General features: G+C 43.8%; 1 protein-coding gene across 3 annotated transcripts in view; it reads left to right on the plus strand.

Annotated features, from left to right (window-relative positions):
- The first annotated feature begins 706 nt into the window (after positions 1–706).
- LOC123482426 (protein BEAN1-like) overlaps positions 707–17,792 on the plus strand; it is a 44,877-nt gene continuing 27,791 nt past the window's right edge. Inside the window, exons 1-3 of one of the 3 annotated variants that reach the window (XM_045210009.1) lie at positions 707–1,214; positions 2,506–2,580; positions 4,178–4,306. In XM_045210009.1, the coding sequence (XP_045065944.1) occupies positions 4,282–4,306 (25 nt within the window). In that variant the 5' untranslated portion in view covers positions 707–1,214; positions 2,506–2,580; positions 4,178–4,281. The remainder of the gene's footprint in view (positions 1,215–2,505; positions 2,581–4,177; positions 4,307–17,792) is intronic. The other 2 variants (XM_045210010.1, XM_045210011.1) reach the window with 2 other exon arrangements.

Raw genomic sequence — 17,792 nt, forward strand, 5'->3', positions numbered from 1 at the left:
TATCATGGAATATTTGTAATACCCCACATCAACTTCATGAATTGTATTTCATTCAGAAATGGAACACCTTCCTAATATTTTTTGTCTTGCCCATTCACCCTCTGAATGGCACACATACACAATCCATGTTCTCAATTGTCTCAAGGCTTAAAAATCCTTCTTTAACTTGTCTCCTCACCTTCATCTACACTGATTAAAGTGGATTTAATGAGTGACATTAATTTAACCTGGATTCACTTGGTCAGTCTATGTCATGGAAAGAGCAGATGCTATTGATGTTTTGTATACTCAGTGTAGGCCTAGTGTCTTTTCGCAAGTTATTATTTCAGCTAAAAATGAAAAATGTCCATTGTATTCAATGAAAATTATTACATTCTTGAATTGGAATTTCCTTAATTGATTGAACTGAAATGGTATTGACTCCAATCTTCCCTTTTTCAATATCCTCCTATGTAGTAATAAATGCATAAACAGTGAATAAAGTGGATAACAGTCGAAATGTGTGGATGTCAGAAGACAGTTCACAACATAACAGCCTTCGTCTGCTTCAGAAAACGAAAATAAAAAAATAAAATACTGTAAACTTGACAACAGACAATTGTGGTGCTCTTACATCCTGGGACATTCATAATGTATTTGCCCGGTAGTATCCATCCGTCCAACTACAATTATGTCATTTGTAAACAAACGCCAGTGTTGGCACATGACTGCCGCTGCCCGCCTGTCATCTAAATTAAATATCATGGCGTTATAATACTGTATGTTGGATAACTGAGCGCTGCAAACGACCAACCACGTTCGCAGCAACGGCGGGACATAGAAGATGCTTCTTGCTGCATAGTGTTTGATTTGACGGCTTTTGATGGCATTTGGTTTATATGCTCGATGTTTACACCGGGGATATTAGAAAAACTAGTTTCATCTAGTATCTACTGTGCTAACGGAAGTTTAATTAGTGATATACTTGCTATGTTGGCCAGGTGGGCAATGTCTCCGGTCGACGGCACGCGTTTTTGAGGGTTGAGGGTTTGTTCTGAGGGTTTTCGCACCAGATATTATGTTGCACCGTAAGATATCGTATCCCTTTTAACCACGATGTTTTCTTCGAATTAAACAAGTAATATTTCTGCTGGCATTGAGTAGGTAGGCTATCCGAAATCGAAGGACAGGAAGGCACCTGCATCGCACGGGGATATTTTTATACTGGTCCGTGGGTACGTACTCTATCACTCTTTTCTCTTGTCCGATAAGCTGTTGAATTTGCGACCTGTGATCTGCGTAAAACTATTCCAGGTTGAGCAGTTGCTTTTTTTAAGTTATGTTGTGTTGTGGGTACACCTTTAAAGATGTTTTCACCATTGAGATCATGGCATCCATGCACCATGCTTGGTCTTTCATAGAATGTTTCCAAAAAATTAATTGAAGTCATTAATATTTCTCATTATTACGTTATGAGTTTGGTTCTTGTCCAAGGAAGGCCATGAATTGATGACTGACCCAAAATAGGCTAAATTGGGCTGTCACATAGGGCTAGCCCAAGATTGATGAGCATAGTGTATACAGGCACCAAGTGCTATGCACCTGCCCCTGAGGAGTCTGTAGAATCTAGCTAGAGAGCATTGCATTTATATTCCAAACATCCCCAGAATCTATATGGTCTAGTACGTGGAAACAGAGCTCTGCATGGAACTATATTTGTCCCATTTAAAGGGACTATCTGCATTTGAAATGTCCACATTACTGTACAGTAGGACAGCCAGTTTAGAGACCCATCTGGTTTCATATAAAATCTAAGTATCTATCCTAGTGCTCTATTAGTAGCTGTAGAGGACGATGCTAACCCACTGACTATGTTACATAATGTTCATGAGAAGTTATTACATTCCCATCCTCCTTTTTGGGTTCTTTTTCAACATATTGATCTGGGTATCCAGAAACTGTCTGATATCAGGTTGGTTACACAACTAATCAACTTCATTTCTGCCTTTGATAAATACAGAAACGACAGAGCTCACAGAGCAAAATGAATGAATAAAGAACTATAGATTTTTCTGTGGGGGATAACAAAGTCTTATCTTGATCTTCACTTTTTAGCTTGTCAATAATACTGTCACATCACCATAAAGTTTGGGCGTTGATGTTGTGAGATAACTGGCAAGACTGTCTGAATATCTGATCTGTAGTCAGCTCTGCTGTAGTTTTGCCTCAGACGATAATGGTCATGGCAGCCTGTTGACCAAAGCCACTATGCATATGTTGTTACTGTCTGGCTTAGTCCCACATTCTCCCTTGGACTTGAAATACCAAGCCAAGCCATGGCTTGTCCAATCCCTGCATTAGCCTCATCGGGCCTGGGCAGAAATGCCAAAGAGGCATGATGTGATGTCAGAGTCCGCCAAGAGGGAATAACACCCCAGTCACCATAAAACAAAGTTGACAGGAATACAAAATGAGATTAATGCTTCCTCTCTCTCTCTGTTTCACTCCTGCCCTGTACCTCTCCAGCTCTAGCACTGCACACTCCCCTTGTCTGTGGCACCTCAAACGCAATTGAAGTTGTCAGGAACTACTCCAAAGCCTGTGAGTTTTCTCTGTGTTTTACATGCTCAGTACTGTACTTAACCCTGGCTTCTTATACAAGGAATGCACAGGTTATATCATACATGGATGTGGGTATATGAATGTATGGTGTGTCTACTGTATAATACAAGACTCATGGTCCATGAACGGAGTGTACTAGAATCTAAGAGATTTTAGCTGCTGCCTGGAAGATGCAGCATTATGTAAGAGCACTATGCAACTTTGGTTAGCGTGACATTAGATACTCTGCTTTAAACAGGACTTGAAACCTCATTCACAATGGCAGGGCTTTGTGATGGCAGGCAGTACAGTCATCCTTCATACAGTGTGCACAGAGTAAATGTCATCATATATGACTCACCTCATTTGAATATAAACACACATGCACAATACACAAAGTAATAGCATATGTATAATACAGTGCTTGACTCATTTACATATTGATTTCTTCTAAACAAGAAAATGAAACATATATATTTCAAGATAACCAATCTGAAGCAGATTTCAGTGTTCATAATTTCCACCTAGTTACAAATCCAGTCTCCGAATGCCTTAACGGAATACTTCAGGATTTTGGCAATGAGGCCATTTATCTACTTCCCCAGAGTCAGATGAACTCGTGTATACCATTTTTATGCCTCTGTGTCTAGTATGAAGAAAGTTAGAGGTAGTTTCGTGAGCCAATGCTAACTAGCATTAGCGCAATGACTTGAAGTCTATGGGTATCTGCTAGATACCCATAGACTTCTAGTCATTGCACTAACGCTAGTTAGCAATTGCCCTAGCGCTAGTTAGCAACTTCCTTCAAACTGTCACGATCGTCGTAGTAAGGAGTAGACCAAGGCGCAGCGTGAGAAACAAACATGACTTTAATTAGTTAAAGTATCCAAATTACAAAACAAGAAACGACTCGTGAAGTCCACGGTGACAATGACCGAACACGGAACAAAAACCCACAAACACAAAGTGAAACACAGACAGTTAAATATGGCTCCCAATCAGAGACAACCAGCACACAGCTGACACTCGTTGCCTCTGATTGGGAGTCACTCAGTCAAACATAGAAATAAACAACCTAGAACACCCAACATAGAAACAGAACACATAGAATGAACACACCCTGGCTCAACATAATGAGTCCCAGAGCCAGGGTGTGACACAAACTGCACGCAGAGACATAAAAATTGTATCCACGAGTTCATCTGACTCTGGGGAAGTAGATAGATTCATTGCCAAAATCCTGAAGTATCCCTTTAATATTGTATGTAGAGGGGTCCTGGTATTGATCGGGACTCTCAGACCCTGGGGTCATGTACCGGAAAGACTAATGAACACGGGGCAGCGTGGGTGGCCCATTGGCTGCACACCACACACAAATACACACGCGCACACACATGCATGTACCTCAGGCTTTATAAACAACAGAGAGCCTGTCACTCACATCACTCTCTCTCTCTCTCTCTCTCTCTCTCTCTCTCTCTCTCTCTCTCTCTCTCTCTCTCTCTCTCTCTCTCTTTCTCTCTCTCTCTCTCTCTCTCTATCTCTCTGTCTCCCTCTCCCCCCTCACAATCTCTCTCCCTTCTGCCTGCCCTTGCAGATGAGGACATCGCCCTTCTGTGCAGAAGAGAGGAGCTCAAGTTCGGCACCTGCCTCATTAACCGGCTGAAATGTTACTATAAGAAGGACTGTGGAAGGGAGTACATGTTGATGAAATTAATCTGCTCAGGTAAGGGACACATCCTTGCATGTTTACTGCACATTTCTATTTGAATTGTCTTAATGGTTCTTGTCATGGTGTATACTAGATGTATAATGACTAAGAACATGTAACTCTGCCTCTTTAGAGAAACCAATAATAACCATGGCAACATATGTCTGGGATGTGATTGAGAACATTTGTTTCTGTCTTTAGTTGATTAAATAGTGTAGTTGTAAGCTGCCTCTGGCACTCGTCTTCAGATCATCAATTTACCTGAGAGAAATGCAGACACCAGAGCCAATGTCCAGAGAACTGAACCACTTAAATAACGACCTCAGGTGTCTTAAATCTATAGTGACTTTCTAAAGTGGTAGCCGTTAGTGTTAGTAGTGTTGGACTTCATTTTATCACTGTACGTACAGCGTTATGGGAATACACATCCCATGGTGTCAAAATGACTCAAAATGCCGGTTCCTGCTAAAAAATAAACAGATAAATAAATTAATATTACAAACGCGGGTTGTCAGCCATCCTCAAAATGTGATGTTCCAGTCCTAATACATGGCTTGGAGGCACAAACTGCCAGTGAAAAAACCTCCCTGCCTGGTTGATTTTTAATCAGGGTCTTTTTTTTCATTGCCAGACACATGGTTTGTACGTCAGTAGTGACCACGTGTTGCCTTATTGTGTTAAAAAGCTGCCATCTTGCCTTTTATATAACACCTCCATCTCTGAAATATGATCTATTGCCTGCTAGGTAGCCTCGGTCCTTTATAAGTACCTTTCCAGTGAACAGCTTGTCCCCTCGGCCACGGTGTGTTTACACCCGCCACTAATGCAGCCTGACCTTTCACTAAACTGTTTGCAGAGAGAGAAAATTGTGCCCACAAACGTCTGCAGTCAGTCAGTGGAACCTCGGTACGTCATGTGGTCCCTGGCACTCTCCAGAAGAGCTCTAACGAGCCACAGAGGGCTTCTCAACCAGCCACAATATCTATCTCCTGACTGACTATTTGGGTGGGCTGGGATCAGGGAGGAAATTGTACCTGTTAAAGCTGGCCCTTGTGGGATTTTATGGCATCCGTATTCTACATACATATCCATTGAAATCTGAATAAAGTAATATCAAGATGAGAGGAAATGTTTAAATTTTCTTCAAAGTATTTAGCATGTTTAGACTGCACACAGACTTTTGTGTTGGTGCTAATAAACGAAGCTGTAATGGGAGTTTTCCCAGTGATGGAAGTGGTTGAACCTATACAGCCTCGCTGGCTGCTCTGACAATCATAGCTCCTCTCAAAGTAATACTCACCAATCCCAGCTCTCCCTCTAATCTATCATTCACAGCTCATCCCCCTCACACCTGAAATGTCACCAGTGCCCTAGGCTACGGAATGACTTTCGGTGGACGGACTCCCCGCTCTCGGCCAAGCTGTAAAAAATGAATAGAGAAAATAAATAGATAAAGAGAATGGAAAGGCAGGATCTTTTTAGGTTCCTCTATGGACATGCCCCTATGCCCAGTACAGTCCTCTATGTTGACACTGTAGCTGAGGACTTTCTTTGATATGTTGTTGGGGATCACCCCACAACATGTGGCTGGCCAAGTGTGTTGCTACTATCTCATTACCTCAGTGATAGGTGTAAAACTTCTCATTCCACAAACAGATCACTGAGAAGGTCTTCGAGAAATACATTTGCCACAATCTTAAAAATATGTTTGTAATCTGAATGTCATGATAGCAGATATTATCTAAGCGATCTTTATTTCTTAATGCCTTTCCTTTTGAGGACCTATAATATAATGCACATGTGTTAATATTAGAATTTGATATACATTTACATTTAAATACATTCAATGGATGAATCCTCTCATCTTGATAAAATATATGTGAATTAATTGTATAATTTATTTATTCAGATATTACCTGCTTCATACTGTATGCCCAAGCATACTATTTTCATTGTTAGCAGTGAATAGATAACCGCCTGCATCCTGAATCTCCTGTTAACCTTGCATTAGTCACAGTGCAGGTATCTGCTTCAGCTCTCAAATGGAGGCACTGACTCTGTGCTCCCATGTCAAATCAAATAGTGGAGTGGATTTCATGGATTTAGCACTATCCTCTTCACTTTGGTCTGTTTATTCTTTGTCATAGTAATTAACTTCCAATAAATATCTTCCCCCCATACTAGTGTGGCAGCGATACTGTATTAAGTTGGTATTTTATTTCATCATTCTGATTGAGAACGGGGCTTCGGTGAAGGATAGCTCGCTGAAGGACAAAGGCTACAGATGGGACGTCGGCGCTCTATCCTTGAGAAGGACACTTAGTCCAAATTGTTTGTCTAAATATCCAGCTGTAGAAGCGAATGATATGTAAATCCATCCATCTCCCGGTGGATCAGGGCATCTGCTGAGTAGGTAACTAAATAATGTAAAGAGCAACAAGTGGCTGACTAATGTTGCCACTTTGTCACCATGCCCCTCTCCTGATTTGACCTTCTCCTCACCGTTGCCAACGCAGACCTAGGGACTGTGACGGTGGCTCTGGATCCCCTGGAGTGGTCCTGCTGTGGCCCTGCTCCTGCTGGGTGTCTGTCAGAGTAGGGACAGACAGGAACAGACAGGCTCTACGCTGTGGCTGCACTCACCAGACCACATCTATCACCACTGTAATGTACTGTTCCTCAACATCCACAACAACCGCCGCTCCTCTCCGCCAGGAAAACGCCAGATCCACACTTGTCATCTGTGTTCTCTGTGTTCTCTAGTCTGTTCTCTAGTCATCTGTGTTCTCTAGTCATTTGTTTGTGTGTGAATACCTGTTTGCAGCTTGCACAATTTCAGAGATGTGCAAACTGGGATTATGATTCTATGGTGAGGGAAGGTTTTTTTTTTTTTCAATTTAAAGTTTTATTAAGTTTTCAATCAACCAACCAAACACATTCCACATTCACAGATGTGAATAAAAAATAAAAAAAATAATAATAATAATAATAATAAAAAAATGTTTTATATATGTATATATATATATATACATACATATATATACATACATACATACATACATACATACACACACAAATAATAATTATAACAAAATTTAAATTATAGAACTTGCAGCAGCACTATCAAGGTTCTTATTAGCTATTTCCAGCCTTAGCTGAGATGACGAGCCAATAATTAGTTTTTAGGTTTTACAGCACCTTACACAACACGCATCTGCCCATCTCCCTGATTCCCCCATTCACTCTGTCCAATTTGAAATATAGTTGAGTAGTGGAGACCAGAGTCTATCAAACTTGGGCTGTCTCTTGTGGAGGTCATAAGTGAGCTTTTCAAGGGGAGAAAGTCAACAATCTGGTCAATCCACATTTTAAATGTAGGAGAAGTATTAGAGGCCCACAATAGAAGAATACATTTCTTAGCAAAGTATGTAATGGTCATGAGCAAATTTTCTCTGTCAGGATCAAGAACAAAGTCCTGCTGGGCATTAAGAAGATAGAGACACGGGGTCATATCAAACTGTACATCTAGTATTTTCTGTGCAGCAGTATGTATAGATTGCCAAAATCTGGCAATCTCTCTGCAGCTCCAAAATACATGCATATAGGTTCCACTTTCAGAGGTACATCTATTACAATTAGGAGAAATGTCTGTTTTCATTTTATGGAGTCTCAGGGGAGTGTAATAAAATTTGTACAAACATTTGTAATTAGATTCTTTCATTTTTACATTAGTAGAGGAGCAGTATACCCTGTCGCAAACCTCCGCCCATAACTCGTCACTGATAGTCAGACCAAGGTCCTTTTCCCATATTATTTTCAAAGGAGTAAAGGAGGATCCTCCTTTCTCAGAAAGGAGTCTATAGATATAGGATATTTTGCCTTTAATGGATTGTGCTGTGACAAGAAGGGTTTCAACTTCATTCAACTGAGTTCTAAACCTCCTCTTGGAAGTAAATGAGGAGATGACATGTCTAATTTGTAGATATTTAAAAAAATGGGATCTTGGCACATTGAATTCATTGCAGAGCTCTTGAAAGGATTTCAGTGTAGTGGTCTTCTGATGAAATAGGTCTGAAAAGGTCCTGATTCCTAGAGTATGCCAAAGATTAAAGTTGGCATCTCTCAGGGCTTTTGGCAAGTCTGGGTTGCCTACTATAGGCGAGTGAGAACATATTTGGGAGGAGATGCCCAAGTATTTCTTACAGTCCCTCCACGCTCGTAGGGTACTGTAAATCACAAATGTTTTGGCTATGTTGCCCACTTCACTAAAGTTATCAATGAATATAGTTGAGCTTAGTGGCAATGAACCACAAGATTGGGCTTCTATCTGGCTCCACGTTGACTCTTGTCTGTTTGTGATCCATGTTAGCATGTTGCGGATTTGGGCAGACCAGTAGTACAATTGAAGGGAGGGAAGGGCAAGACCACCCTTAGATTCAGGTTTCGATAGAGTGGAAAGCTTGATCCTAGGTTTTTATTGCCCCATATAAATTTGGTGATGCTTTGGTTAATTGTTTTGAAAAAGGAAGCTGGGAGATAGCATGGGAGCATCTGAAATAAATAGTTCAGTCTAGGGAGGATGTTCATACGGATTACATTAATTCTTCCTACTAAGCTAATTGGGAGGGAGATCCAGGTTTGGAGGTTGTTCTTGATTTGATCCAGGAGTGGAAGATAATTCTCTTTGAAAAGCCTGTTCAGATCTGGTGTTATGAATATCCCAAGGTATTGAAACCCCTGTGTCTTCCATTGGAATGGGCATAGTGTCTTCATAGAACTGGTGAGTATAATATTGAGAGGGCAGACAGTGGATTTGTTAAAATTAATCTTATAACCTGAAAACGTGCCATACTGAGCAATTGTATCTAAGATGGGAGGAAGGGATTTCTCAGGGTTGGATATGTAGAGCAAGACATCATCCGCGTAAAGCGAAATCTTGTGCTGCAGGCCGCCTGCAGGAACACCCATAATACTTGGATTGCTCCTTATCAATTCTGCCAGAGGCTCCGCCCCCAACAAGTAGAGCAGGGGGGGACAGCGAGCACCCTTGTCTTGTGCCCCGTCCCAAAGGGAATCTGTCAGAGTTCAGTCCGTTAGTAGTCACCATGGCATTTGGATGAGAGTATAGTGATTTGATCCATTTAATAAAGTTTGGGCCCATGTTGAACTTCTCTAAGACTGAGAACAGAAAGCTCCACTCCATCCTGTCGAACGCCTTCTCAGCATCCAGTGAAGCCAGCAGGACAGGGGGCTTCTGTGCGTTTACTTGATCAATAATATCAAAAAGACGGCGAATGTTATCAGAAGAGTATCTGTCTCTAATAAATCCCGTCTGGTCCGCTTTTATTATTTTAGGAAGAAGAGTGTTTAGTCTTTTGGCGAGCAATTTGGTGATTATTTTGTAGTCGAAATCCAACAAGCTTATGGGCCGGAAGGAGGAGCAGGATAGGGGATCCTTGTCTTTTTTGAGCAACACTGTAATGCGAGCTGTGTGCATTGAGTCTGGGAGAACTCCGTTTTTGCAAAAATCCTCCAGCATTGGCATGAAAATAGGGCTAAGCTGGGGCCAAAAAGCTTTGTAGAACTCTCTGGGGAATCCATCTGGGCCTGGGGACTTGTTAGGTGGCATGGAGGTAATTGCCTCCAGGATCTCCTCAGGAGTGAAGGGGGAGTTGAGATCTTCTTGGTCGGTCTCTGATAGTTTAGGTAGCGAGATTCCCTCTAGGAAGGAGTGGAGTTCTGCCTCCGTGTGTTTTCTCTCAGAGGTATATAGTTTGCAGTAAAAATCATGAAAAGTTAAATTGATCTTTTTTGGATCATATGTGACCTCATCCTCTGCTGTTCGGATAGCCATAATTGTACGCTCTGACTGCTCTTTTTTTAATTGATAAGCAAGCAATCTACTAGGCCTATTGCTATACTCATGGTATTTCTGTTTAGTAAAGAAAACTTTTTTTTAAATCTCCCGAGTATAGTCCAAATTCAGTTTGGCTTTGGCTGCTTTAAGTTGACTCCAGGAGGTGCTGTCTGGGGATTGTTTATGTACTTTTTCACAGCGTTCCAGCTCCCTCTCCAGATCTAGCCTGTGTGCTGTGAGGGAAGGTTTTAACACAATCAGTTTGAGTTTCTTTGGAAATCGAATGCATGTAAATGTCAACGTACATCACCCAAACTTCAATATGCAATCACACCAATCATATCATACCTACACTGTAATTACAATGTGTTTGCCCACAGTATGTAATGCTATGCAAATATACATTTTAGCAACACCTATTATGAAGCCTCTTCACAGACAAAAGTTGAGGCACGTCGTCTTTCCAAACCTTATTTCGGTGTCTTCATATTTTATAGGGAGATCTATGGCCACTTTCATTGTTCTCTTTGTAATTATCTGAACATCAGAATGTATTCAATAATGTACACTGAGTATACAAAACATTAAGAACACCTGCTCTTTCCATGACAAAGACTGACCAGGTGAATCCAGGTGAAAGCTATGATCCCTTATTGATGTCACTTGTTAAATCCACTTCAATGAAGGAGACGAGACAAGTTAAAGAAGGAGTATTTTAAGTATTGAGATAATTGAGACATGGATTGTGATTGTGTGCCATTCAGAGGGTGAATGGGCAAGACAAAAAATGTAAGTGCCTTTGAACGGGGTATGGTAGTAGGTGCCAGGCGCACCGGTTTGTGACAAGAACTGCAACGCTGCTGGGTTTTTCATGCTCAACAGTTTCCCATGGTATCAAGAATGGGGGGTTCCTAATGTTTGGTATACTCAGTGCATTTCCTTTTTATCTTTTCATCAAAGAGCCAATCCTATTGCACCCTTTGCATCTTAATGAGTATGATTGTTTACTCCTAGCAAATCATGTCCTCAGAAATAAGCACCTGTGTCAGTAAAATATTGAAACGGTCTGTTCCAGTTCAGTGCACATGATCTACAAGTAAAATGGTACCCATGATCCTTTGCTTATCCATCAGAAAGAACCCCATATTTAATGAATTATGAAAAGATCAGAAATTGCCGCATTTGCAAATTTTAGTTGCTTTTTCACTTGGTCCAAGTATGACCATCTATATGCATATTAGGAGATGTGGTGAGATTGTAGAATATGGAGGCTGGGGATAAAATACCAAGATGGTTCTGCTTCAGTTCCCTTGTCACAGTAGAAAAAATAAAATAATTAAAGGCATTGCAGGTGGCCAGAAAGTGGTGGCAGATGTCAGGTGAATTCTCCCTGTGCCTTTTGGAAGAAAAGCTATTTTCTTTGCAATTAGTGGCCAAGCTTTCTTAATAGCATCTATTAATTGCCATGGCAAACTGCTGTGGGGTGGAGTGAGTGAGACAGGAGGAGGATGGAGAGAATAGGTCCTTTATGAGTGCCTTTATTCCCATTCATTGCTTTAGACATATTCCTTTAATTCTATCACTTTCTCTACGCCTTAGTCTATTGATCCCTCTGTTCACCATTTACAGCAAATGGATCCATTAACTTAGTTTTACAACTCCAATCCAATATGTAGGAAATACAGTATCAGTCGAAGCGGCAGACATGATGAGAATGAATGTGTCTGTGAATACGATGCCTGGAAAATGGCTCCAGAACACTGTCGGCAGAAGAAACATGAGGAAGGGTTATTGTGTTCTGGTCTAACACCCCAAGCATCCGTTCCTCCACACATTGCAAAAGCAATGGGATTTCTCAAAGTGGGAAATGTGCTTACACATGCCATACCCAATTCACAGCTGTGGATACAATACGCAAAGGTCAGTAGTGTCCTATGGCAAGCCTGCTTCTCCCTATACCCAGCTGTACCCTAGGGCCCAGGTTATACATTACCCTTGTATTGTGTCACCCCAGGGTTTCAGATGCAGGCCTGTAGTGTACAGTATGTTGGGAATGGACATCCATCTCCCCGTCAGCTGAGAAGTCAGGGCAGATACAGTAGGAGGGAGCAGGAGTTATTACATACACTAGAAGCAGGGGTTATTAGAGCCGCCTTAACCAGATTAAGAGGCTGCAGTTCGGTCTCATCCCGTGGGCTCAGTGTGCCAGCCGTGACAGTGAGAGTGGGATCAAAGTAGCCAAATCCCCCTGAAATGGGCCATGCTATTGGCCCTCCTGACCCACTAAACCTCAGAGGTCTGGATAATGCAGGGCCGGGCCTCATCCCCTGGCTGTCTGTTTGTTTGGGAGGTGCAGCAGCCATGGCCCATACATGCAGGTTTATCCCTGGTACTCCTCTGATCTGGGTTAAATGACATGGGGAGAGCTCTCTTTAAATGGCCGCCCCTCCTCCCAAAGTCTCTAATTATCTTAGCGGGATAAAGTGCAGTGAAGTCATGGGCTGCTTACTGTCCTTGACAGTGTTTTAGGACTGTGGTTGTCGAATTTGGGAAAAAGCTGACTATACACACATACTTTAATAACAGTGAATTTAAAAGATGCTGTAGTCCTGTTCAAGAAGCCATGTTGTATCTAATGGGCTAATGCAATGTTGAATGTCGTATGACCTTGAGCACTAGCATTGGAGGTCATTCACTCTGTGAAAGCCTTTCAAAGAGGCTTTGTGTACCTGGAGTAATCAACTGTTCTTCAGAGCTCACTTGAATCACATGGATAATCATGATAACCAAAACCTGTCCCCCGCTCCGCCCCCTCTGTCTCTAGCATGGCATCACAGTAAACCTGGTCCCCTGAGGAACTCTGTAGAAGTGTAGCTGGCTGGCCGCCACATGCAATCCAAACTGGTTTGATCCAGAATGAGTGCAGCTCAATTATTCACTCACTCCCTTTCGGGGTTCGGTTGTCTAATTCGGCTTTCCACGGATCCCCCTCAGAAGGATCTCCGTATGAAGTTTCCCACCGGCTGGAGCCTCTGGCAGAGCCTGGATAAGGACAGAATGCCTGTGCTCTCAGACACCTCAAAGTCTCAGCCAATTATGGCGTAGCGGACGTCAGTTTTGACAGACTTATGCACTTTTCACCATGTCATATCTTCCTGACAGTTTCCACAACAGCTTTGAGTGAAGCAGCTTCCTTTGCCTAAATCCACAGAGGCTGAATAATCCACAATATGAATGGAAATAAAGTCAGAGGCTAACCAAACTCAAGAGGACAGTGCATTTCCTTCTTCTTCAATATCTCCTTGTTCTTGTAAAGCCAGGCATGCTGGAGGGAGGCACAGCCAGTCAATGATTTGATCTCGTAATCTTCTATTGAATTAATAGAATCAAAAGGCATCAACTTTCATTCTGCAAGTTCTTCCCTGGTGGCAGTGTTTTGGTGAGCCGATACCTGCCACTGTTAGATAACCCACTTATAATGATTACAATTGTGCTGAATTGAAGTCTTCCAATTTATGACATGACCTAGCTCTTCCCCTACTTTGAGTTAAAATCATTTCCTGTAGCTGTTGTGTCATGCTGCCTCTCCTGTGCTGTTACTGTGGCAAGAGGGACAGACAGTCCCAGCCAGGTTTGGGCCTAGATTAGTACAGGAAATGACTCATTCATACCTAACCCCATTAAGCCTCTTTAGACTGATGGTGTCTGGACTTCCGGGATATGAGCACTGTCACACCTCCACCTCAACGGGAGACAAACTAACCACATTTGTTTTCACCATGGCAGCCTCAAGGGAATGGTCAGACGCTTTATTTTCCACACCGTAATAGTCTGGATTGGTGAATCATTGGCAGATCTACAGGGCTCCACTGTTTCCATGGCTCAGTGCTCAAAATGTGTCTGTGATGGCTATATGTATTATTGTCTGTTAAGGGAGATTTCCCCCTTTTCAAACACCACTCTTCTGAAAAGTGTCCAGTCCAGCAGAAATGGGGTAGGGATTTTGAGTAATTTCAAACCGCTGCCAGGCAGATGAGCGAAAATATCTATTTTAGGATTCATCATGTATCTAATGTGAAATATGCAAAGACCTAATTCCTCTGACTCTAATTCTATTGCAGTGATGTTGAATGATGGGATTGGGTTAATGGATCTAGAATAGTGAAATATGGTGATGCCACGACATCACACACATACGCATCCATGCATGCACACAACAACAACAACAAACCTCCTGGTAAATGAGTAGGGTTGGGTGTGGAAGAACACTGGTATAATATTGATAATCTGTGCCATCCCTTCTGTGGTTTATTAATAGGTGAGCCAGAATGCACAGAGACTTAAACTTCTATGATCCAGTTTGACCCAGATATTCGTTCCCCCTCCATGTCTCTGTGACCCACATCCAATCATATCCAACTTCCCTTCATGTATAATATTGTGGTGGTGTTACGCTGTGAAGGAGGCTGTTACAATAATACTGTCTGATAAAGGGCATTGTGCCCAGATACAGTATTAGGTCGCATCTCTGAGACAGATACAGTTCATTTGTTGTTCTATACAGATGTTACTGTTTTGTATCACCTGTGATCTCAATGAACTGTTTCAATAGAATAAACGGAATAGTTAATGTGTCTGCTATCTATCGCTTTCATGCATATCACTTGGGATCATAGGAGGCTGCTGAGGGGAGGACGGCTCATAATAATGGCTGGAATGGAGCGAATGGAATGGTATCAAACACATGGAAACCATGTGTTTGATGTGTTCAATACCATTCAATTTATTCCGTTCCAGCCATTACTATGAGCCCATCCTACCCAATTAAGGTGCCACCGGCCTCCTGTGGTTGGGATATCATAGTGACAGGGCCGTTGTGGATAAGACTGATGTCTATTGGGTTTCTGCTGTTCTGTGGACTGCTTGCTCTCATTTTACACCAGCCTCTGGGTTTCAGAATCAGATCTCTGATGCTTTGTCTTACAGCCAGAAAAACAGCCGAGACCCCTGCAGTAGGCAGGAAATGGGTCACACCATGTATTGTGTAAAACATAAAGCACACTGTTGTTTGCTGTCTTTGTCACATTGAATCAAGGGGCTGACGATAAGAGAGCTGGGTACACGTGTGTTTGTTCCTCATTCTTCATAGCTCTGTTTTTGTGTTAATTTGTCTGTGGGTCCTATTTGGGTTAGTTTGTGTGTGAGCGACAGAGATATGAGAAAGAGAGAGAGAGAGATGAGAAAGAGAGATGAGAGAGAGGGGGAGAAAGGGAGAGAGAGAGAGGGAGAGAGATTAGAAAGAGAGTGTGAAGGAGGGGGATAGGGAGAGGGAGAGGGAGAAAGAGAGGGAGAGTGTGTGGGAGTGTGTGTTCTTAGTATTTGGCCCCCTGGAGCTGTTGCTCTGTGCAGTCACAGTGTGCCCTGGCCTGGTCAGCAGCTGTCGTGTCGTCCAGACTCCAGCCTGATTCTGATGGATGTGCTGCAGGATGACCTTGAGCCGCTGAATCAGTCTCATGCTAAATTGATTTGGGAGGGTTGCTGTGGAGATGGCTGCATGGCTGACAGACTGCCCAGTAACAGCAGTCCCATCCCAAGTCACAGTCAGGGAGCAACGGTGACATCTCAGCCCTGGAGGCTCCTTTTAACACTGAATGTGAAAGGAGGGAACATCACTGTGACTACCAGATCCATTATAACCCATCCATCAACCAGCCAGCCAACAGAGTCTGTCTACCACAGGGTGTGAGAATGACTGCTTACCAACCACTAGTAACATGCAGAAAACAGGTGAAATTATAAGATAATTATCACACACAGAAGTGTGTATGGTCCTGGCATGGCTTGGCTAGTATGTGTGGTATGTTCTTACTATACTAAATGTGTCACGGTTTCGGCCGAGGCTGCTCCTCCTCCTGGTTCGGGCAGGCTTCGGCGGTCGTCGTCCCCGGAGTACTAGCTGCCACCGATCTATGTTTCATGTTCGTTTGGTTTTGTCTTGATGTTGTACACCTGTGTCTTGTTAGTCCTCGTTAGTGTCCTATTTAGTTCTCGTTGGTTGTGTGTGTCTTTGTGTGTGATTGCGCTTCTGTTTCGTGTTGGAGCTACTATTTTCCCTCCAGTGTTTTGGAGAGGTTATTTTGCACATGTTAGTGCGCCGTTTGTTTTGTCGCCTGTGTGCGCCGTGTATTCGCCTTCGGGCTTATTGTGCTTATGTCTTTTGTGAATATTGCACTAAAGCCTTTGGACTGAGCCTCTGCGTCCTGCGCCTGATTCATACACCACACCCACCTTCAGCACCCGTTGACAGAATCACACACCATAATGGAATCAGCAGGATTGGCAGTGACGCCTGTGTCGATCGAGGAGCATATCCGTGGGCAAGATGACCAGATAAGACAACTGGAGACCGCCTACTGGACGTAGTCAACACCTTGCACCGATGGGAGGCCAGCAGGGTACCCACACCTCCACCTTCCCTGCCCACCCCATCGGCCGGTCCACCAGTCCCAGGTTCGGAACCCAGGGGGATTCGGCTCTCGCTCCCGAGGGCGTATGACGGAACAGCTGCCGGGTGTCAGGGGTTCCTCCTGCAGGTGGAGCTCTACCTGGCCACTGTACACCCGGTGCCCTCGGGACACGAGAGCGTTTCCGCCCTCATCTCCTGTCTCACGGGCAAGGTGTTGGAGTGGGCTAACGCCGAGTGGAGGAAGATGGACGCCCACACCATCTCCTACGCCGAGTTCTCCCGTCGCTTCAAGGCCGTGTTCGACCATCCACCTGAGGGCAAAGCGGCGGGAGAGCGTCTAGTCCACCTGAGACAGGGGAGGAGGAGCGCACAGGCGTTTGCTTTAGAGTTCCGGACTCTAGCGGCGGACGCAGGGTGGAATGAACGGGCCCTCATCAACCATTTTCGATGTAGCCTACGGGAGGACGTTCAACGTGAGTTGGCCTGCAGGGATACCCATCTTACCTTCGACCAGTTGGTCGATATGTCCATCCGTCTGGACACCCTGCTGGCCACCCGTGGACGTCCCGAGGGGGGTCCTTCCATTCCGCCCTCCGGCACCTCCGAGCCGAGCCCTATGGAGCTCGGGGGTGCCGGCGCTAGAGAAAGGAGGAGGAGGAGCCCGAGGGGGCCTGTCTCCTGCACCAAGTGCGGTCGTGGAGGGCACACTGCGGCCAGGTGCTGGGGAGGGTTCTCCGGGGAGAAGACAACAGGCCACGCACTGGGGGGGCCTCCCAGGTGAGTAGACGTCCCACTTACCCAGAGCTTTCTGTTGCGCACTTTTGTATACCTGTTTGTTTTCCACAGGTTGCACCTCATTCCCAGCATAAGGCGCTAGTAGATTCAGGCGCAGCTGGGAATTTTGTTGATCGGAAGTTTTGTTTAGATTTAGGGATCCCTCTCCTACCTGTTGAAAACCCTTTTCCCCGTTCATGCCTTAGATAGCCACCCGTTGGGGTCGGGGCTGATTAGGGAGATCACAGCGCCACTTAGGATGTGTGCGCAGGGGGGTCATGAAGAGACTATACAGCTGTATCTGATCGACTCTCCTGCGTACCCGGTGGTGCTGGGAATTCCCTGGTTAAGCACCCATAACCCTGCTATTTCGTGGCAACAGAGGGCTCTCGATGGGTGGTCTG

The sequence above is a fragment of the Coregonus clupeaformis genome, chromosome 32 (genome assembly GCF_020615455.1).
Source record: "Coregonus clupeaformis isolate EN_2021a chromosome 32, ASM2061545v1, whole genome shotgun sequence".
Taxonomy (NCBI): Eukaryota; Metazoa; Chordata; class Actinopteri; order Salmoniformes; family Salmonidae; genus Coregonus; species Coregonus clupeaformis.